The sequence below is a fragment of the Vanacampus margaritifer genome, chromosome 13 (assembly GCF_051991255.1).
Source record: "Vanacampus margaritifer isolate UIUO_Vmar chromosome 13, RoL_Vmar_1.0, whole genome shotgun sequence".
Classification (NCBI taxonomy): Eukaryota; Metazoa; Chordata; class Actinopteri; order Syngnathiformes; family Syngnathidae; genus Vanacampus; species Vanacampus margaritifer.
In genome coordinates, this window is record NC_135444.1 from 15,157,237 (window position 1) to 15,180,160 (window position 22,924).

The 22,924-nt window shown below is 41.2% G+C and overlaps 2 protein-coding genes across 2 annotated transcripts in view; one reads left to right on the forward strand and one right to left on the reverse strand.

Moving 5' to 3' along the window:
- The first annotated feature begins 304 nt into the window (after positions 1–304).
- LOC144062801 (uncharacterized) lies at positions 305–3,014 on the forward strand. Its single transcript, XM_077584518.1, has 3 exons — positions 305–318; positions 759–803; positions 2,453–3,014. The coding sequence occupies exons 1-3, from the start codon at positions 305–307 to the stop codon at positions 3,012–3,014; spliced, it is 621 nt and encodes a 206-aa protein (XP_077440644.1).
- Positions 3,015–3,289: 275 nt separating this feature from the next.
- lingo3a (leucine rich repeat and Ig domain containing 3a) overlaps positions 3,290–22,924 on the reverse strand; it is a 37,260-nt gene continuing 17,625 nt past the window's right edge. Inside the window, exon 2 of the mRNA XM_077585043.1 lies at positions 3,290–8,964. Coding sequence (XP_077441169.1) covers positions 7,072–8,904 — 1,833 coding nt within the window. The 5' untranslated portion in view covers positions 8,905–8,964 and the 3' untranslated portion in view covers positions 3,290–7,071. The remainder of the gene's footprint in view (positions 8,965–22,924) is intronic.

The following is a 22,924-nucleotide window of genomic DNA, read 5'->3' on the forward strand; positions in this document are numbered from 1 at the left end:
GGCTTTTTTAAAATATATATATATATATATATATTGTTTTGCTTTATAATGTTTTTTGCTAACACAAATTAGTAGTTGGAACTGTTAACTATAATTCCATACATATTTTCTAAGGACTCAATTGCAGTGCCTTCCATCTTGCCATCCTACCCCATTGAAGAAAACAGACAATCACATGTCACATGTTCTAAATTCCAGTACTTGCCAGAAATTCCTTCAATGTTGCCGTCGGCCTATTGGCAGCCACAGCATTAGTCAGAGGATGTTTTTACTTTGCGAATTGAAAATCCCCCCACCCACCACCATGTTGATCAAGCTGTGCGTTGGATTAATTCAAATGAAAAAATTCAAATGAGAAATATTTTAACAGCGGGGTGTATATACACATATACATATATACATATATATATATATATATATATATATATATATACAATGTATAATGTTACTTGTACATTTAGTAAAAGTTTTATGATGGTGACAGTTTGAACCTGGAATAAATTCATTTAAAAAAAAAAGTCAATTGGCCTTTGATGTCAGCTTACGTATACTAGAGCTGCAAAATGAGAGAAATGGTAGCTGGCTTAGATAACCAAAAAGCATCACTTTTACTGCATGGGTTCACATCATGATATAATTCTTTGATCAGCATTCACCGACTTGAATGATACTTTTGTATGGAGGTTGACAGTCAGGCTGGAGGTTGGCAATCACCACAAGATAAATCAGTCACAAGCGTTTCACAATGTCACAATCAGAGCAAGCATCAATGAAGTGCCCCCGTCAACAGTAGGAGACACAAGGTAAGGCCTCATTGCCAATTTCAAAAGATAATAATGCTCTCTTTTGACTGGCAATAAATCAATATGATTATTATTGAGGCAGTAGAACTGCACTGGATCACACCGAGAGCTGTTTTTTTTTTTTTTTTTTTTTTAATATCTGGTCCCTCACGCATAAGGCATATACATAAATATAGACAGTTTAATGAATCCATGCATTGTTATGTTAGTTTTTCCATGCAGCACTTCTATTGGTACCTCACGTAAAGTTCAGTCAATTGATTATCATTTTTTATTGATTGAGCATATTGATATGCCATTGCAGCAGTTTTTTTTTAGTAATTGTAATCCTTGTAGTCGCGACATATATTTTTGGTTCCAGATAATATAGACAGATATATAAATAAATATATATATACATATATTTATATATGTGCAATGAAAAATGTGGTATTGTGGCAATTTAGATCAGAAAAACACATTTTAAAAATTATTCTCTGTCCATTTCAGCTAAAAAGAAATGTAAAACAAAAAATACATGAATAAAGTATTTTTTTTAACTGGACAGTGACATCATAAAATAATTATATCATTATTATACAAATTAATTTACATACATTACATTAAAATTAAATACAAGATTTTTCTTTATTTAGTTTTCTTGCTCGTTGGCTTGTAAATGGCAACAGCATCATTTTTTTTTATATTTTTTATAATTTATAGTGATGAAACAAGTCAGGCGATACTATATACTCAACCTAATGAGATCGCTAACTAAAGAGTTACAAAAAAATATTAATGTGGACATTGAAAATGACAACAACAATTTCATTTCTAGAGTTTATGTTTTTGTTTTTTACTTAAATACAATTGTGCTTATTTTTATTTATGTTATTTCCATTTTAGTTTTGTAATTAAGCATGTCTAAAAAAATGGACAATACAAATAGATAGATTTTGTAAATGATTATATTTTCCTTAGTATCATTACTATAAACATTATCGACATATAATTAAAATATATAAAAGTATTTCTCAACATTCGCCAATCCAGAATATGTTTGCAATTGACACGAGCTGACGCGAGGACAGGAATGAGACGTTCACTTGTGCAAGTGTGTGTGTATTAATATGCTTCTTTCACATAGTCAAGCATGAGAAGATTTTGACGTCTTTTCAAATGTTAACCTCAAACGGTGTCGTTGTTGGACGAAGGTCACATTTTCTACCATGGGCCTAATTTGTTTATTTTTTTTGTCTTTGTTTTTTTTTTGTATGTACAAAAAAAAAAGGCCGAATTGTCTCAAATACCAACTTTTATTGTTGCTGTTCATTGTTGACGTGGGGCTGCCAACTGATATTTTCCAGAGGACGTTATATTAGCTAAGCACTACCAATTTTTTGTTTGGTCAAAACAAAACAAAAAACTGCTACATGTTAAATAATTATTTAATGATAAATTAATAACATGACAAAATACATGTTGATGAAGCAATTTTAGTTAATAAATCCCTCAGAAAAAATATAAAAATATGTTAACTGTAGTGTGTATTTAAAAAATTATAATTTAACACAAATTTTGTTTTTAATTATTTACAAGAAACCAACCAATAATAATACAAATCTCCTTAATTCAGGTTCCTAATTATTGGTCATGTCACTTCCTGCAAGCCCCCTCTCTCCCGGACGTCGTCGCACTAGGAAATTCACCCTGGAGGGTGAGAAAGATGTCATCTACTGGCAGAAGCGACTGAAGAATAACGTAGCGGCCAAACGTTCGCGCGACAAGCGGCGGCTGCACGACTTGATGCTGGAGCGCCACCTGGTGGCCCTCATGGAGGAGAACACCCAGCTGCGTGCTCAACTTTTAGCTATCCAAGACCGCTATGACCCCCTCTACACGGCCAAGCACCAGGGGTACTACTCGAACCCTGGCCTCGTCTTCCCCATGCATACCTTCAACAGCATGTCTGGCTTCTTCTTCACCCCAGTCGGGGCTTACCCCAACCACTTCTTAGCACCTCCTGCAGGGCCTCTTTTCAATCCTCCCCCTGTGGATGAGGCGGTCCAGCGGGCCGAGCAGCAGAGCCCAACTTGCACTGCTTATCTCCCAGATTCCCAAGTTGAGAGAAGAGCGTCTCCTCACGGGGACAGCATGGAGAACCTGAAAAGTATCCAGTCCTCATTTAGGGACCCAAGGGAAACGTCATCCTGGGGCCCTCAACCGCTTTAATAGTCATGTTTTTGTCATGAAAAGTGCCATTCAGCATCGTGCCGTTTAATCAAGTGGTGTCCAAACTAACTACTTTATGTAAAGAATAAATAATTGTTTGTTTGATTGGTGTGACCCTGAAAAAGGATGAAAATTTTAAATCAGCTTCTTTTTCTATGCTCCACTGGGATAACTATTTAATTTTACTCACCACCAAGATTGATCCTGAAAAAATAAATAAATATAAATATATATATATAAATATTTTAATCTGCCACTTTGAAAGTAATAGTGAAAGTAGATGATCACAAGCAGGACAAGCTGATGTGTCGTCCTAAACTGGAAAAGATACAAATGTGAATCATTTTTGTTTGGTCTGTTCACAAAATGTCATTTATTTTATACTCCCCTCCAGTAAATAAACAATAAAGACCCCATCTACTCACTGGGTAAATCATTCTAAAATGACTTTTTTTTTTTCTTTGTACAGTTGGACTCATTAAAACTGGACCAAGACAAATTTAAAAACAAAATCAAGTCATCTCACAGTGTTGCAGGTGTCATGATAAAAACAAAATGCAATAAAAATGGTTCAGTGTACATATCATCACATGCTTCATGAACACTGTGCTTCCTCTTTTCCGTTTTTGTTAAATATATAAAACGCCACCATACAAAACAGCAGCACAATTTACAATGACAGCGGTTTCAATATTTACATCATCATTTTAACAAAAGACAATGAAAAAATGCAATCGTTTGTAATTTCAACCTTGTTCCAATCTTATACAGCAGAGGGCAGCAGAGCAATAGAATGTGGATTTGAAGTTTGAGCTCCAGATGGAGCGATTTGCCTTCAGGTCAAGTCCCTCTTACGCTAAATCAAGTGTGTCACCTAATATTACATTTTTTTTTTTAATTAAGAACTGGAATCGTGAACTGTTTATTGCTAGCATCCTAAAATTTATTCTTTGACAAGATTCAATGAGAATAAATGGTATTTTGGGATTGATTAAAAAGGACATATTTCAGATTTGTCTATAAATTTAAATGGGGGGGGGGGGGCATCATAGGCACCTTTCTGTGATAGCATAAAAAAAAAAACAGGCAAAGAAAATGCTAAACACAATTGGTGATGTGTTTAACTTATCACAGTGGATGTCAAAAGTCTACACACCCCTGTTCAAATGTTGCATATAAGTGTAAGGTGACCTATAACCTATATATTGCAAATCCATGGGTTTTTGCAAATATTTTAGTGGCCAAAGTAAAAAATTAACTGAGAGAATGTGGTTGCATAAGTGTGCACACCCTTTTGTAGCTGTAATGTGGCTGTGTTTAGAACGCACCAATTACATTCAAACTTGTTAAAAGGGAGCTGGCACATGCCTGCCACAATTTCTAGTCACCTCTGATTAAATCCAAATCAAGTTGTGATGTTCTAGTAGGCTTTACCCTGACATAGTTGACATATTTACCTGACTGTTTTGCTTCAGCTGGAACAGGGGCTTTTGTGAAGGTGGAAGAAATTATGAACAGTTCCAAATGCCAGTCAGTTATAGCACAAAACATTTAGGCTTCTGCTTAAAAACAAGCAGACAAAAAAAAGACTACTAGAACAGCTAAACTTGATTTGTGTTAATCAGATGCACTTTAAATGTTGGCAGGTGTTTGTTGACATGGGTTTGAATGTGTTTCATTTTGAAGACAGCCACATACTAATTATAAGACGGTGAGCAAACTTTTGCAACCACATTATTATCATTTTTATTTATTATTACTCTAATTCTCTAACATATATATATATATACAGTATATTTATTTATTATTATTAGTATCATTTTTTTTCTGGAGAGCTCAGTATTGTTCATTCGGTAACTTTACCAAATATATATTTTAATGCACATACATTGTGGAAAGGTTATGAATGATTTATTTTGGTCTCCATATTTCTTTAAATATCATCAAAACCTGGCATTTGAACAGGGGGTGTGTAGACTTTTTATAGCCACTATGTACTTCACTGTGTAAGTCAATTCTCATTCATTCCTGTATAAAGGCTCCATCTTGAATATTCCTTAGCTGAACTTCCAGCGAAATGTTTTTTGTAAAAGTACTAGCAATTTTCTCTTGCAACTCACTTCCTATCTAAACAAGATTGCGGCCCGCTGAGCTCTTGTTCATCTTTTCATCACAACACTTTGTCCCCTGTGTACAAGGTCACGCTCTCTATGAGCTCGGGGGAGCGTGATCAGTTTGATGAGTAAGGGGGGGGTGTACGGGATATAGCACTTGCAAGAAAAGTTACAGCTGAATGAAGGAGCAAATGTGATTGCACAACAGTTGTAGAAAACAAGCCACGAGGATGCAAAAATAATGGCTAAACAGTATAGTACATTTTTATACACTATGTTCCCCAGCACACACTTTGATAAGGTCTCTTTAGGCAGTACATTAGGGGCCGGTTTTAGGGAAAATGGCTATTTATTGCTTGTATACAAATAGTTATGTGATTGAAGTGCCTTCCCTAGTTATCAAGTGACAAATCAAATCAAATCAATGTATTATCTGCCCTTTTTTGAAAATGCGTCCCTGAACGAGCCATTCTGCACGTTTCTGTGCCTGAGACATAATCAGATAGGCGGGGTGAAGATCCAGAGCCACTTTCAAGTGACTGCAGGACTACACTGTCTGGAACATTATCGCGGGGAGACCATCAAGACCATCTATGTGTGGTATGCTAAAAGGTTAGCATTGAGAATTCTTGCAATTTGGATTATTCTGAAAATGCAATCTTGTTAAAACAATGAATTGGCTCAATGTGAACATATCCAAACTTAAAGTAGAATCCTTAACGTAATGATGGCACGCCTGGTTTAAAATGCGGCTTTTAGCTTTGTTTTGGAAAAGAGCTATTCTTTTGTTATGGACTCTGCAAGAGTTCCTCAGTTGACAAGGGTCCCGACATTAGAGGTTCTTCAAACCTCGTTATGAACAGCACAAAAAGAAATAGTTTGCGCAATTACAAAAAAATGTAAAAAACTACTTTTGTGATAGACTAATTGTGTATTCTGACTTGTGTAGACATTCGGGTTATGGAAAGAGATCTCGTCGAAAACCTAAGACCTCGTGAAATCGGTGTAATTCGTAGTTCATTGGGAAATGTGGCCATTTCTATTCATTTCAATCAGGCTCAATTACATCATCAAAATCTGATGTTTCAATACTCATCTTATCAAAACAACCTACAGGTTGCCTTCTATTTCCGATAGCTAATGCGATAGTAAAGTCACAATTACGGCAAACATTTTGTATGAAAAACACGAGGTCAGAAATGTAAATCACCGAAAACGTACATGGTAGGTTAATTGAAGATTATCAATTGTCCGTAGGTGCGAATGGGAAAGTGGTTTGGGTATGAATGAATCATCAAATGAAAAATAGATTGTAACTAAGCGTGATCATGTATTTTCACATCACTTGTCTTGTGGCAGTTCCGTCGAAAACCGAGGTCCCCTCTAATTGCCATTGGTTGTTGTCTTCAGTGTTTCGTACAGAATTTGTGGTCTAAAGTGTACGTTTAAGGGAGATACTGACTAAAATACTAACACTATAAAACGTGTTTTCATCGGTTGTTTCCATTTTCAGTTGTAAAAGGACTGAACACAGAGAATCGCAAAGGCATGTTCAAAAGCTCAACTGTCCATTTTCATGACTTGCCATAAGAAATTCAACTCGATTCTCAACAAAGCGCGCACGGATGTTACATTTACACCTTAATAGTTTCTCACGACTGAAGTCTGTTTTTCTCCCAAAATGTCACAGCAATGTGTTAAATGTTGCAAGCACAAAGAGCAACTGATTAATGTCCATGACATTTAAAAACCGCGTTAAGGAAAGAACACTATACAATCGTGTGTGTGTGTGTGTGTGTGTGTGTGTGTGTCCTCTCAACATTCACATCTTAAGTGATCTCAAGCAAGACAGCTGCCATCGTTCAAGTGTCCTAATCTCCTGTCAGAGATGAGCAAAATAGCATTAAAAAAAGAAAGAAAGACGTAAAAGCTCTCCAGGAGGATCAAATCATCTTCATGTTGAACTTGCGGGCCCCGCCCTGCCCTCCGCTGGTGGTCGGCCCGTCCACCTTTCGGAACGAGTACTCAACAGAGAAATTATTTTTGTGCTGTCCCCTCCCGCGGCTCCACACAAAGAGCAGAATGAAACAGAAGAGGACCACCCCCAGGAACATGATGCAGCCCATCGCTGTGGAGATGAGGATGGTCTTCAGGTCCAGAGTGAACTTCAGGAAAACCCTCGTGTCGTTAAGGTTCGTGTCGTTAAGGTCTCCGGCGTAGTAGGTGCGGTTGGCCATGAGGGCGGCGTCTAACGGCAACCCGCTGACGGTGAGCGTGGCGAAGTACGTGTCGTTCCCTCCAGCATTACTGGCGATGCAGATGTAGGTTCCGGTGTCCATCACCTGGGCATACCTGATTTCTAAGGTGCCTTCCTTTAAGACCGTCAAACGGCCGCTGCTCTTCGTAGTGATGCGACGCCGCTGCGGCGATATCCAGAAGATCGCCGGCGTGGGCTCGCCCTCCGCCCGGCAAACGAACGACACCACCTGCCCTTCGCGAGCCGATATCTGCTGCAGTTTCCTGTTGCGGATTTTGGGCTTCTGGCAGGTGAAATGGTCAAACAGAGCCGAGTCTGAGAAGGCGCCCAAAGCCCGCCCCTGCACCTCCAAGGGTGTCGCGCACACCGGGGAGGCGCCGTCGAAATTCAGCGTCTTCCTACGCTGGAGGATCCAAAGCAAGCGGCAGTCGCAGGCCAGAGGGTTGCCGTCCAAACGGAGCGTCTCCAGAGTGTTGACCGACTGGAAGGCGCCCTCCTCCAGAGTCACCAAGTTGTTAGCGGAGAGGTTAAGCAGACGGATTTGTCGGAGACCACCCAGGGCGTACGGCTGCACCGTCACCAGCCTGGTGCCGACCAGATGCAGCTCCTTCAACCGCAGCAGGTCTCGCAGTGACCAAGACTCCAGGACTGAAATAGGGTTGAAGGATAGGTTGAGGCTGGTGAGGTGGGAGAGGGTTCGAAGGGCCGATGTGGGCACAGAGGTGAGATTCGTGTGCGTGACGGACAACCAGGACAAGTTGAGACCCTGCAGGCTGTGAGGGGTGATGTGTTTCAAAAAGGGCCAGTGATCGATCTCCAGGCCTCTCAGGTTTCCAAGCCTACGGAAGTTCTGGTCCTCTAACGAGGAGATGCCGAGGTAACGGAGCCGCAGGGTCGCCAGGTTGTGAAGGTACGACAAAGACTGACTGGACACCGAAGTCAAGTTGCACCTCTCGATGGTCAACTCTCTCAGTGCCAGCAGACCCAAGAAGGCCTTGTTGGAGATATACACCAGATCGTTGTCTCCAACTTCCAGGTTCCTCAGATTCTTCAGGTCTTGGAAAGTAAAGTCCAGAAGAATCACAAGTTTATTCCCACTAAGGTCCAGAGAGGTGAGGTTGGAAAGGTGGGAGAAAGCCCCCATGGGGATCAGTTTTAACTGGTTGGCCCTCAGCGAAAGCGACTGCAGGCTCTGGAGACTAGAAAAAGCATTTGGTTCCAGGACGCTAATCATGTTCTCGCTGAGATCCAGCTTCTCCACGTTGGGAAAGGACAGCAGGTCGCCATGCTCGACCCAGCGCAGCTTATTCGCACTTAGGTCCAGGATCCTGGTGTCCGCCGGGATACCGTCAGGCAACGCAGACAATCGCTTACCGTGGCAGGAGACGGACTTGAGCTTGGCGACACACTCGCACCGCTGAGGACATACTTGACCCCGGGTGGGCCACACGTTGAGCATCACCAGCAGGACGAAGAACGGCTGGAGCCAACCCACATCCTGTCTGAGGTTGACCCCCATGGCACCCTTTCTGCTTTCTCCTCCTCTTCCTCTCTTAGCTACAATCACTGGGCCAAACACCTGAGAAGGCAAGATGGAAAGAATTAGATGAGTTCATCAGTAACACAAAAAGAGCGCAGATCTCTCTGTCTTTATGTTGGCAGGCTAGTCCTTGGTATACATAAAATGATGTCCGTCACTACCGTACCAGACGGATCCATTGTGGCAATTGCTTAAAACACTTGATGTAACCAACACAACTCTCCTCCCCCAAACCAGATGCTTGTCGCAGAACCAAGACTGACCTGTAAGAGGCAGCATGGAGCCACAGGACAGCCACATGGGCAGAAAATTTAAAAAAAGAAGCTAGGCTAACTGTTAGCTTACCCGGGAACTATCCATTTTATGTCACAATCAACCAAAGTGGCTCGACCGAAATCCGCCTTTTGACCATACAAATGTATCTATCCGCATTTTATCCATGTTATCCTCAACGTTTCATATACCTTTGAGCTTAATCCTGAGTACTCCTGTAGCGATCCAAACAACATCACTTGTTTTTTTTACTTCACAAACCGACCTATCGCAGCAGGAGTGTGAAGTCGGCCGTTTACGCCTTGCAAATAGCTAGAAGGCCACTGATCAAAGCACGTCAGGCTTGATATATCACAGTCAATGCATCCCAGCTGAGGCACATACAATACTTAACTCGTCCTTTTATATCCTTTGGATAGTGCATTGACGTTTGCGCATCCCTTTATATGCACAACCCTCCCGAAATACCAACAGACACACTTTGAAAAGCATTCGTCAAAGGAGTTGACTGGCTGGAAAAAAATCTCCTTCTGCCTCTGAGTCGAGGGACGGAAACTAGAGACAAATGCTTTTAATGAGCGGATGACTTTGACATGATACAGCGAAAGAGAAAGTGTCTTTTACGGGCGTTCAAAATGATCACCTGCTCCCGTTTCAGATGGCTTAATAACTCCTTTAATGTCCTTCACCTCGGGCGCTAGTTTGCAAATCCTCCTGATTCAGAAATGATTATTAGCCAGCCTGGAATGAATGGGAAAAAAGAAGACAATGGCACCTGGTATAGGCACTCAAGGAAAACAATCCATTTTTGTCATCAGGAAGCTACTGCTTTTGGGCTCAATTTACTCAACTTTAACCAAAATCAATATTGCGAATTTAAAGCATGTAAAAGGTACAGGCCTGCCCTATTAAGCACATTTCCACATGAGAGAGAGAGAAGCTGGTCAGAGGGTGCCCGGGGCCCAGTCCCAGCAGAGGACAGAGAGGTTGACAGACACATTAGGTTACATCAGCGGTCACTCAAATACTGGTGACAGAGTGACTGAACCGAAGACTAAGGGGAACTGACGTGCTTTTGTTTATGTCGATAAAATGGAGGGAGTACACCAAAAACAAGATTCATCCAATTCTCTGTGCAGGAAAACTGTATTGACCAAAGGGCCCCTTTTGCCAGTGCGTGATGCGCATTGACACTGTCAGTTTGACACCATCTCGTACTGTCAGAAACTGCAACAGCCTTAAGGGCATCAGTCAGAGACATGCTACAGCTAGCATGGAGGACAACGATGGTCTCCCGTATTTACTTTGATATGTGGGAGGAAGCGAAAAACTGTGGAAACCATGGAGTCTAGTCTAGTCTAGTACTGCAGTGTCCATAGCTAAAGGTAAGTAAGTAAGCTTAAGTCAAAGGTTGTTGTTGTTTGTTGTTGTTGTTTATTTAACTTTAGTCTTGTATAGCCCTCAAATGGTTCAATGATTAGGTCACGACAAATCTGCTCAACCAATGGGAGACCAGCTTGTCCAGAAAGTAAAAACCCTAAACAGATTGGCTTTAGCCACAGGTGCTTCTACTCAACAGGTGGAGACCAGCTCGTTTAGCACCTGTGGCTAAAGCCAATCTGTGTGTTCTAGATACAGGACCTTGTAATAGCTGATTAGTTGTTAGTGCTCCTTCCTTGTGCTTTTTAAGATACAACCGAAGATTTGGGAAAGACCCTTGGAAAAACAGAGGTGGCAAATTCAGGTCCGGAAAGTAAAACCCCCAGCCACAGTTTGGCTTTAGCCACAAATGCTTCACAGGTAAACAAGCTCTCTCAGGGTCCTTTACCTGCCGGTTGAGTAGAAGCACCTGTGGCTAAAGCCAAGCTGTGGCAGGGTTTTTACTTTCTGAACCCGGATTTTATCATCTCACACTCACATTTAAAGACCAGTTATAGAGGGTTTTTTTGTTTTTCACAGCCTGGTTTCAGACGGGTCACTATTTACAAGACTACATACTTTAGGGATTTTTTTTCCACAATGCAAATTTTCCCATCATGCTCAGCTCCATTTTCGCCGGTGTTTCCCCACTTTTAAGATTTTTTGTAAATGTTCCTGGTTCTGGTTTTGTTAGAGCTCATCTATTGGTTTAGTCCCGTAAACTGCAAAGACTGAACAACTTGGAGACTAAGCCAAGACTACGAAAAGACTGACCTAAAGCAGCTATGATTAAACAATCAAGATGTGACTTCAGTAAAACTCTTAAAACTTCCTTCTGACTTTCAGTTTTCACCCTGAGATTGTGAAAACCGTAATTCCAGCAATAGCCAGATTCATCCTCAACATCACAACATTAATTACCTGTGACATTTTTCCCCACTCTTTTAACCCCCAGTCGATTATTACTTCTGCTTCATCTAACCTTTGCTTTGACGCGAGCAGCCAGCTGACATTTGTTTTTGGAGCAAAATCTCGGCCGTGTAATACGTTTCTGACATTCACATGCTCGTAATAATGTGATGAACTTTGATGATACCAGACATCTTCGGGAAACTGAAGCCCGGCTACCCACAATGCTGCGCCGACTCTCCTCCCCGAGTTTCCCGGTCGCCTTCCAAGAGCATATCTGGTAGCGCGTGGGGTCACACAGCACTCGGGCGCTGGAGCGTGTCCGGCGGTCCTCGAGGTGTATAGCGCATAGGGACCCGATGCCCGAGGACAACCTGGACGCAATACCGACTGTCTGCAAGAACACCGCGTGTTGACATTTAAAATGCTCATCTCATATCTCGGAATAATAATGCGCAAAGTTCCATTTGCAAATAGGAGTGGATGGACATGCAGCTATGCCTGACGTTGTCATAGCGACGTGTTCATATGTGCCTGCTCTTCAACCGTTGAGGCCATATGGTCTGGGCGGGAAGAAGACATTCCTCCAAAATAAAAAAAAGAACAGAATGCAGTCGAAACGGTCGTCAGCATCTGCTGACACACTTTTAAACGAAATATTAAGATGCATGGTGAAGACAATTAGTCCAGTTACTTGGAACAGGCTGTTCAAAATAACCTTGGATAATGAGCCACATGCTGCTTCACCATGATTGTCTGATCACATGTGGCAGCCGGCTGTTCCGGAACATTTCCATTACAGTCACGTTCACACACACACACACACACACACACACTCACTCACGAACTTGACACCAAAATACACACATACACACCACTTTCGCTCCAGACGCACAAAACACCACATTAGACAGATTTTGTCATGCACTCTCTTATGCTCTCTCTCACTCTCTTTCATTCTCATTTTTTAACTTTCTCTCCCTCTTTCTCTCATTTACTTACTCATACTCTCTCTCATTCTTTATCTCTGTGTATCTCTCTCTCTTCTACATTATCTCACTCTCTTTCATTCTCATTCTTGATCTCGCTCTCTCTCATTTACTCCTTTCTCATTGTCTCTCGTTTTCTCTCTTTCGTTCTCACCCCATCTCTCTCACATCCTCTCTCTCCTCTCTCATTCTTTCATTCTCCCTCTCTCTCTTTTTGTCATTCTCTCGCTCTCATTCTTTCTCTCTCATTCTTTCATTCTCCCTCTCTCTCTCTGTTATTCTCTCTCTCTCTCATTCTTTCTCTCTCATTCTTTCATTCTCCCTCTCTCTCTCTGTTATTCTCTCTCTCTCTCATTCTTTCTCTCCCATTTGCTCTCTCATTCTTTCGCTTGTTTTTTCATTCTGTCTCTCATTCACTCCGGCATTCTGTCTGTCTCATTCACCTATGTCATTCTCTCTCTCTCTCTCTTATTCTCACTTCTCTCTCCCTCATTCTTTCTCTCCCACTTTTCTCTTTTCTTTTCTCATTCTTTCATTTACTCTTGTTCTATCATTCTTTCTATAGCTCTCTCTTTCATTCTAACTACTCTCTCATTCTCTCTTTGATCTTTCGCTCTAATTTGCTCTCTCATTTTTTTGCTATTTTTTTCATTCTGTCTCTCATTCACTCCGGCATTCTCTGTCTCTCTCATTCACTCTCTCTCTCTCTCTCTCTCTCTCTCTCTCTCTCTCTCTCTCTCATTCTTTCGCTTGTTTTTTCATTCTGTCTCTCATTCACTCTGGCATTCTCTCTCTCTCTCTCTCTCCCATTTTCTCTCTCATTCTTTCGCTTGTTTTTTCATTCTCTCATTCACTCTGGCATATTCTCTCTCTTTCTCCCTCTCTGGCTCTCATTCTCTCAAATACACTCCAAATACTACATTATCCCCACACCTCATGCAATCTCAAGCACACACACCGCATCTGTGTGCCGTCGCCACCTGAACGTCTTGGCCGCCAACCACCTGCCAGCCCACCTGCTGTTCATTTGTTTTTCACAGGTTTCTCCTCTCCTATATATTCTTCCGCTCTCATTCCACAGCCGTGTTTGCCAAACAGCTTACAGTAAAAGGCGCACAGGCAGAGGGTTGACTTTAAGAGCTCATGTCTTCGCTGCTTTTAGGGCTATTTACCTGCACGATGTGCATGCAAAAACGCCGGCGACAGACAGATGGCGTCGGATTTTCACACATTTTGAGGGGTGTTATGTGGATTAAAAAGAATTCCCTCCCCCGGCTGTGATACCCTCACGGACCACAATATTAGGTACACCTGTACTTTCTCATCACAGGAGCTGAATCAAAGTATGTGTGATAGCAAAGAGGAAACCACAGAACAGGAAATGGGTCTCAATCATCAAAAATGATGTGTTAGCGCGTGTGTCTCACAGTGGCGAGCTTCTGAGTGTGAATCTCAGCTGTGGACCTCCTCTGTATAAAATTTTCATGTCCTATCCATCTATTATATTGTAAAGCTGCTTTGCGGCGGCTTGCATATTTAAAACACTAATCAAAAAAAGGTTTAATTGGGATGTCATCAGAGGGTGTAATTGCACCGTAAATTTTACAGTCAAGTCTTCAAAATGTCCACCGTTATGTGTGTCCTTTTGGCCGTCATAATGTATTCAAACGAGCGGAGTGCTTATTAGCATACAGCTTTAGCATCAGTGTTGAATTGTAGGTGTTCATTCAATGACATGATTAGGCTGATTTACCTTTCCTACAAAACATCAAAGAAAAACCCGTTTTTGTTTTGTTTTTTTGACTTACAGCATCCCAATGGAAGCACATCCAGATGGCCAAGTGGGCAGCTTTTAACCGCAGCCTCAATCACCATTCAAACACCGCAGTGAGGGATGGAGCGAGACTGAGAGGGAGAGAGGAGTGTCTTTCAAGTACAAGTTGAACGGCAACATAGAGGCATATTTAGACAGAAGAGTGGGCAGTGAAACTGCAGGGGGGCGGGGGGCTCCTTCCTCCCTCCACCCGCAACGCACCATTTATTTGCATCTCAACATGTGCTCCAGCCTCCACATCCTCTGCATGCAAGTCAACAAATTAGGCTCAAACACGGTCTTTAGCAGATAGTCGCTCGTCATCCACGGAGTTGCGTTTGACAGGAGGGCACTCGCTTATGCAAAAAGGGACACTAAACACGTTCTTGTGCTGATAATAGGCGGGCGCATAATGTTGTGAAAGTCCTGGGACGAACCGTCAACCATGTTTGTTTATATGAGTCCTGATGACATCAATGAGTCCTCCGACTTACAACAGTTAACAAAATCAAATCACGCAAGGGTAAATTGTTTTCTGTTTTCTATTTTTCTGTCGTAACTCATTTTTCAGACCCACCACTGAAACAACATTTCAGGCTGGACTATAGCCTACACATGAAATATTAATGTTATTTGGTGGGATTTATTATTGACTTACTTCCTAACACAGTGTGGACTTCTAAAAAAAAAGTTGAGCATAAAAGACAAATACAAGCATGTTCTTTTTTTAGCATTATCCAACATCAGTGGCGACAAACAGTTCATTAGTACTGTATTTATTAATATTATTTTCTTTTTCATCATTTCCTGTCAATTCCAGTGATGTCAATAACGCGTTTCAAAGTAACGCGGTACTCTAAAATAAGCACATTGTGAAGTAACAACTAATGTGTTACTTTTTCAAAGTAATGTTTCAAGTGTCCCAAAGATTTATTTATACGTTTCTTAAATTTTTTTTTTTTTAAATGCTCGAGCATACAGAAGGTTTTGATGCAGCCTCTCAACTGTAAACAACGGTTGAAAAAAATAATGGTAGTTATTACAAAAAACAGCCAACAGGTGGCAGCAGAGCAAAGGAGATCAACCAGGGCCATGTTGAAAAAAAGCTTTACTCACAGTTCTAAATATATTTGTGAATAATTATGAAACTTAGCTATAGCTTATATTCTAATGCTAATTGTTGCAAAACAGAAACAGATAGAAATATACTTTTTTTTTATCCTGATGAAAGAAAATACTCTAATCTTTCTTTTCAAGGCAACAGTGGCAACACAGATAACTTCAACTGCCATTTTGTACTATAATGCAGCACATTTGTATCTGCAAAGTATGCTATAGAAATAAAGCTTACATAATTACTTAAGATTAAACTTATTATTGTAGATAACAGTAAAAAGTATGAACAGATTGCATTCAAAATGAATTTTTTTTGTCATCTCAAGTTTTTTATTCTTATTTTTTTTTACATCTGACACTACAAAAAAATCTAAAGCAAGAAAATCCCATCTCACTTACTAATGATCAAATGAAAACTCGATTAAAAAGAACCCACCAACATTATTGTTAATAATTGATAGGCACATTTCAGGCAGTAGTAGTTTTAAAGACTTTTTTAAAAATGCATCATGTGTAATATTTAATGAGTGAGGAAAGCTAAATCTCTTCGACTGGATCTTATTGGATCGCGCATGTTCACCTAGCATGGCATGTAACGTTAGTTTTGTTTTCTTCGATACATTTTCCTTCGCTCTGTAGAGAATAATAAACTAATATTGCCATGTGATATTCGGCGAGAGAGTGCTCGAAGGTCTGACGAGTGTGGCGGTCTGCTAACGTCGCTGCAGGTGCACGCCACAAATGACAAATGAGCAGGAAGCTTGCTCGGGAGTATTCGTAGGTGTCGGCGGGCAAAAAAAAGGCTCCGAGGCCGAGGCGCAACATGCTCTGGGGCTCTTTAAATGGCTGCTCTCACACTGCGCTCTTGCATGCCCACTCGTCGCTACACTTGCACAACTACACAACTGATGTACAGTGTGTACGTGTGTGTGTGTGTCTTGTGCTGACGAATCCCTCAGAGGAACACATTAGTCATGTACATGGAGGGAAGTCGTTGCCTGTGTCCATCAATCTGAGAGGCCCTGCAAGTCGCTAAGAGTACACACACACCGCACACAATACACACACTGGAATTAGAATACATCTCGCCATCCAGAAAATGGATGAGGGGCATTGTGGAAAACTGAGCCTTTTTTTTCTTTTAAGTCAAATAAACAGTAATGTTGAGTTTGGAACAAATAAGATGTGTGGCACTCAGTAGGAGACTGCGGGCAGCACAAAACTGAGTGCTGTACCTAAGTGGAGACTGTGGAGTACACTGAATTGTCCAGCGCTAAGGCGCAGCAACAGGGTATCCTCATGTTGGCTAATGTGGGGGAAAATATGGCTCATTGCAGTTGAGAGGAGACTATGAAGTCTAATGCAACAGTCTCTAGCGCAATGGTACAGTGACATGATAACATCATGGCAACGTGTGTGTCATTCAAAAGGAGACTGTGGGCAGTCTGGAGAAAAAAAAGGCCCGGTGCAGCCAAGAGGAGACTATGGAGTATAATACAACAGCATCAAGCACAATGGTACAGGAGAATTACTTAACGTAAAATTTTTGTAACGTGAGTTGATTAAAAAAGGAGACTATGGGCAGTCTGAAAAAAATGGCCCCACTGCATCAAAGTGGAGACAGTGGAGTATAAGTCTGCAGTGTTCAGCACTAAGACACAGCAACAGGTTAAGGTTACATTACATGTGTTTTACCTCAGACGGGATATTGTGCAACAGCAAAACAGGGTGATGCAGCCAAGTGGAGAATGTGGAGCATAACACAGCACTGCAGTGTCCAGCACTGCTGCACAGCAGAAGGGTGGGTAATGTCATGTTAGCATGTGCGTTATTCAAAAAGAGACTTTGGGCAGCAAAAGACAGGGCACTACAGCAAAGTGGAGAATGTGGAGTATAATACTCATCTATAGATGATCTTTTAGTTTTCTTTTGTTTTTATCTTTGTTCCATAAAATGTTACAATCATGTATCTGGTCTACCAAAAAGAGCTTAGCAACGGTTTACACCAGCCATCAACACAACGTACTAAGAATAGTACCTGGTCTGGTTTTTGCCAATGGGAACGCTTCATTAGTTGGTAAATCTGTGCAGTGTAACAAGAAGCATAAGAAATGTAGTGTCCCTGGTACCCAAGTAATTGGTTCCCCATCCTATCTGTTTTTTTCTCCATAAGAACTAACTGATTGGAACACTGTATGCAAATTAATATGAAACAGCACTCCGAAAGGTCCCAAGTGGCTTTTTCATTATCATAATGGATCCTTAAAATTGCTCCAGTGTCCAATACGCAACACATGAGAGTGAAACCAGAGGACACAAAGGGGTGACTACCGACGTGTCTCGACAAGCAGCCATGAATCTTTAATTGGAGGCAACTGTTTCATGGCTTGTTCAGCTAAAGCCTCCGACCAGCACCGGTTCAATAACGGGGGAGGGGGGGGGGTTAAGTTACGCGGTGCGGTCGTGACCCAATAACGTGCACACTCTGACCTTGGCTATATAATTGGAAGCACAACAGTAACACGTAAACAGATTTCAAATATCTCTTATAATACAAGGCGTTCTAAAAAAATAACATCCTTTGTTTCCCCACAGATCAAGAGTATACTTCATATTATTAGTTAGTTCCGATCAAGCAATTTGATTGACCTGCTGTCACTTCACCTCACACGTTTGGCATTGAAAGAAACTTAACATTGTAAAGTTGGACATGAAAGTTTGAATGGTCATAGAAGAGAAGACCAGAGATGTCACCACAAACCTCCAGGTATGCTAATGTGATTAAATGACACAATCAGTCAACAGACATTAATTGTGCAAACAGGAGCAAACACTCATCCAAAACCCTTATAACGCTAATGACTACAAAGTCAATTGGTTTCATTTTTTTTTCCATTTCCGAACTACTTTGTGTAACTTCAACTAAATAAATGATATAATAGCGTGACGCAACATGACCTGAAATTAACAAATAGCTGATCTCGCTCAGTGAAAATAAAACAGTCAAACTAATTCATTTATTATTGTTGGTGTTTTAGCTAGTTAGCATGCCGCGCTAACGGCTATCTCCACTGTTTGCAAGGCTATTCGTGGTGGTTGAGCATGATAAATGAATAAATGAACAAATCATAATTATTCACTTATTACTGTTAACTGATAAAAGGAACGTGTAGAACTGTTGTAAGAGAGTAATATCTCATTCAAAGTCATAAAGTTGTACGATATCATCACGACTGATTCATTGGTGGGTAGTGTTGACATTTAACATTTTCAATTTATATTTTTACTGTTTATGAATTTACTTGTAAGTATATAGATGCCATATAACTGTGTAGTTAAAGGAATAACACTGTGATAATGTTGTTGTGAAATATATTGGAACTTTTCACTCCCTTCCAGCTCTTGAGATAAGAATGTGTATGTTTTAAAGGTAGTCAAGTTCTCATGCCATTACTCATTATGTCGTAAAAACTGAAGGTCCAAGGTCAAAGCCTGTCTACATAATTTCTTGGTGCCTGGTAGAAAGCTTCGATAATCGTATCAGTATCATCATGTCTGCTTATTAAGAACACTACTTCTTTGTCAAGCCTAAGGGCGGGAGTATTCTTTTTTCAAGTATAAAGCATCTGTATGTTTTCATATTCGTCACACACTTGAGGCTTAAACATCACCTTCGAATGTTAAATAAACTCCTTAAGGGAACTTTTTCATACGATCTCAATTCTGCAATTTATTTGAACACGCAAAATATTACACTTAATAAAGTAATCAAATAATGCCTTCAGTAGGAGGCCGCATTTTGTGTCTCTATCATTCCTTTTTTAATTAGTTAGCTTCAATTGTGTTTTTTTGTTGTTTTTTTTTTACGATGCAGTCCTGCAGGTCTTCTTATTAAAAGACATTAAATGCTGCAACACACTCTCCCAATTTGAAATGAGATTATCCCAAACACCAGCGATGGATTGATTCGCAAATGTCTGCGCGAGTTCTATTATTCCCTTGAGAATGCATCTGAACTAAAACGACCTTCTTTTGATAGAAGCTTATGCAAACAGAGTGGCTAACACATTAAACGTAATAATAAAAAAAAGTTGTAGAAGTATTTATATATATATATATATATATATATATGACTGGGAAACTCAGAGAGTTATATTTTTTATGTTGTGCATTTTGAGGCATCACTGTACCCTAGCAGACATTACTGACCACATAACAAACCTTCCCATTCGCCCCATTGCTCCAAGCGGAGTCACTGCGAGTTAGCATGAAGGAGGCGAAGCGAAGAAAGAGACGTAAATCTCGACGGCGCTTCGCTGAGGGAACGCCGAGCGTCACCGTAACGCGCACTGGCACAACTTGGCCCGCCAAGAAGGACACACAGAACCTTTTGCACTCTGCATGTTGTTGTAGCAGCAGCAGCAGCAAAACCTGACCTCACACACTGGCTTTCATTAGCATCCCACTTTGTAGCACTAACACACTACCACGCCCCATCAACTGAGAACTATTACACGGTTGGTGGACTTAATTGTCGTGGGAGTCTTTATTTAAAAAACCCCCATGAGACGTGATGGGTTTCAGTCAGCTGACTAATAGTAATTAAAAGTCCATTCATTAATCATAGGTAACATTTTTCTCTAAAAATGGAAGGTGGATAGGGGAGACAAAAATCGGACTCAAGATTGCTGTTACGGACTCAAATGAATGTAAAATGCAGCCTGTTGAATAATACAGTAAGAAGTAGTTCTGAAAAAGTGCCGTGAATACTTTCTGGATCCGCCTCATAATCACATACAGTTGAACAAAATTGTTTACAGTTATTTGTGCCCCACAGAGAGGCACGCATGCTCTTGACCTGCACGGTAGCTGTTTACGAAAATGTTCTCGGGCACACACACACACACTGTCAACAACATCAACATCGCATCCTCGCTCTTTTCTTGTCCTTTCCGCACATCCAAGGTTGAGCATCATAAGCCCGAGAAACGCGCTCTAATCCTTCTTGAAGCCTGCAGGCGCCCGCTGTCCTTTCTAGTTGGCTTTATTAACAGGACGCATGTCCTTTTCTACTTTCGTCTGGCTGCTTGCTACCAAGTGGCTGCCAATTAGAAGCAGTTATCAAGGGACAACAATGGTGCAAGAAGAGGGCAACTTCCATTTGCTTCGGAAAAAAAAAAAACAGTACGGACACAATTTGTGGGAAGAATTCCACAGAGTACAACTGTTGCCATCATAAAACCTTAATTAGCCGGAACATGTGAAAGCAACATTTTAATATTATATGAAGTCGCTGTCCAGTCAGTTATCCATTCATCCATTCTCAAAGGCGTTCTTATAAAGGATTAAACTGGTCGGCACTCACTTTCTCATCTATGTACAATTTAGAGTCTTTCGTGAACCTTACATGCGTGTTTTGGGAATGTGACCGGAAGCTGGAGTATTACCTCTAACCCGCCTTTAGTAAGATTACGCCCTTTTCACACTGCACTCACTAAGTGCCAAAAAGTCGAAATGATGGCTGGATGATGGAAGTCCAGGAAGTAAAAACGCAAACTTTTTTTTTAGAGGAGAAGTAGACCGCATCTTGACAAGAGGCATCTTTCATTGTTGAAAAGAGTGAAAGGAATCTCGTTCTTAAGCTACAGTTCCACCACAAGACCAATTTAAGGTATATTTCATACTGAGCAGGGAGGAGTGTCTTCCTAATATTTTTATCGTATGTCATCTCTTGTGTGTCCCAAAGCACAGGACACTGAGATATTCCATTTATTGAGGCTTCCTGCATTGTCTTCATGATGTTATGTATAAATAAGTATAAATCACTCTGCCAGTTCCCATTGGAATCGCTTGTCTGAGTTCACGATGAAGCCATTGTCGAATAAAACTTCTTTTTTTTCCCCATTGGTGGGGCCTTGCCATCTTGCGACGCCCAGCAACGCTCTATTCCGTGGTATCTGCCCCTCACCACATACACAATAAATGGGCTCATTAATGCCATGTGTCCTGCTAAGTGCAGTGTGAAAAAGGGCTTCAACATCTTTCATTTTTACTTTCCAAAATGAGTACGTAATAAAATTAACCATCGTTGTCAAATGCAGCTCTTGATCACAAGCAGCCAGAGGTTTGAGAGAGGCTAGCATGAGAAGCTAATATAGCATTGATACCCTTTCTTGAACTAAGGTACATATTTTCACTGTAAAAAATGTCACAGAAAATCACCCCAAAAACATGTCAAACATGGATGAATAAATGGAATCACTACCTGAGCATTGTTTCTGACACACTCAGTTCCTTGGTAATTCCTTCCTCAACCTTCATATATGATTGCCTAGCGTCGAGTTTCAGGCGCTAATCTAAATAAGACCCCCCGAAGGTCCCGTGAGGAAGCAGGCCCGACAAGTTCGGCGAGGGAGCGTGGGTAGCGGTGCGCAAATTGAAAGTAATCCTGTGGCGCCGGCCGCTCGCGGTGCTGCCCGAGTGGCAACCATCCATAATTCATGGCTCGACGGCGGCGAGGTGGAGAAAGTTGCGCGCGTGTAATAACGCGGCACTGATGGAATCGCTGAAGGTCCCAGGTGAGAGGGGTGCATCTGTTAAACGAGGCCAGCAGAAAGACTATTTCGCATGGTGTCTACCAACCTGAAGACGATTGGCTGACAGCAACTGTCAAGTCAAACTGACAGACAGACGGACAGGCAGGGATGAGGCCACGGAAACACCACTCCATCAATTACTATCCCCAAAAAGAACTCAGTAGGAGCAAATTACATTGCCTCCAATGATACGCTTACAGATACTGCAAAGACACCTGAAACAAAACAGATTAAAAAGAAGTGTTTATTGGTACTTTTGGGACAGCCTGTATACTGGAATAATCGGTTTACTAAGTGTGGAAAGTGACAACAGGTGGATCCTTAGGGTAGTTGTACAGTTTACCATCTTTAGGAAGAGCACTTGATTGTTACTATACATTGTTGGCATAAATAGATTTTTAGAACAATCGGAATGGAATAATTTCCCTGTGGAACGCCAGATGATCTGTCATGGCACAGTGGTTGGGAATCACTGGTCTCGAATACATTTCCAGGTTCGAGGAGGCAAGATTTTTGAAGGGGGGGGGGGGGGGGAAATGCCAGATTGGGGGCTCACAATATGCAGGACACAACTTTAAAACAAAAAAACAACAAGGAATTTTACCTCTAGGTTCTGAAGAAACACAAGGGCCAGCAATCATAAATGTTAAACCGATCCAAAATATCTGATCGCATTTTCTACAGCGGTCTGTAATTTGCTTTCATCCCCATTTTCCATACCTGCCCTATCTATAAGGGTTAGGGTGAGCTGGAGCCAAGAGCCAACAAGCATTCCCACCCACTCGTATTGTATTCATGCGTGCAGCTGTCCCTCGTTCCAAAACAAATTTCTCCTGAGGGAGACAAATAAAAGACAGACCTTGAACGTTGGCTGTCCACTGGAA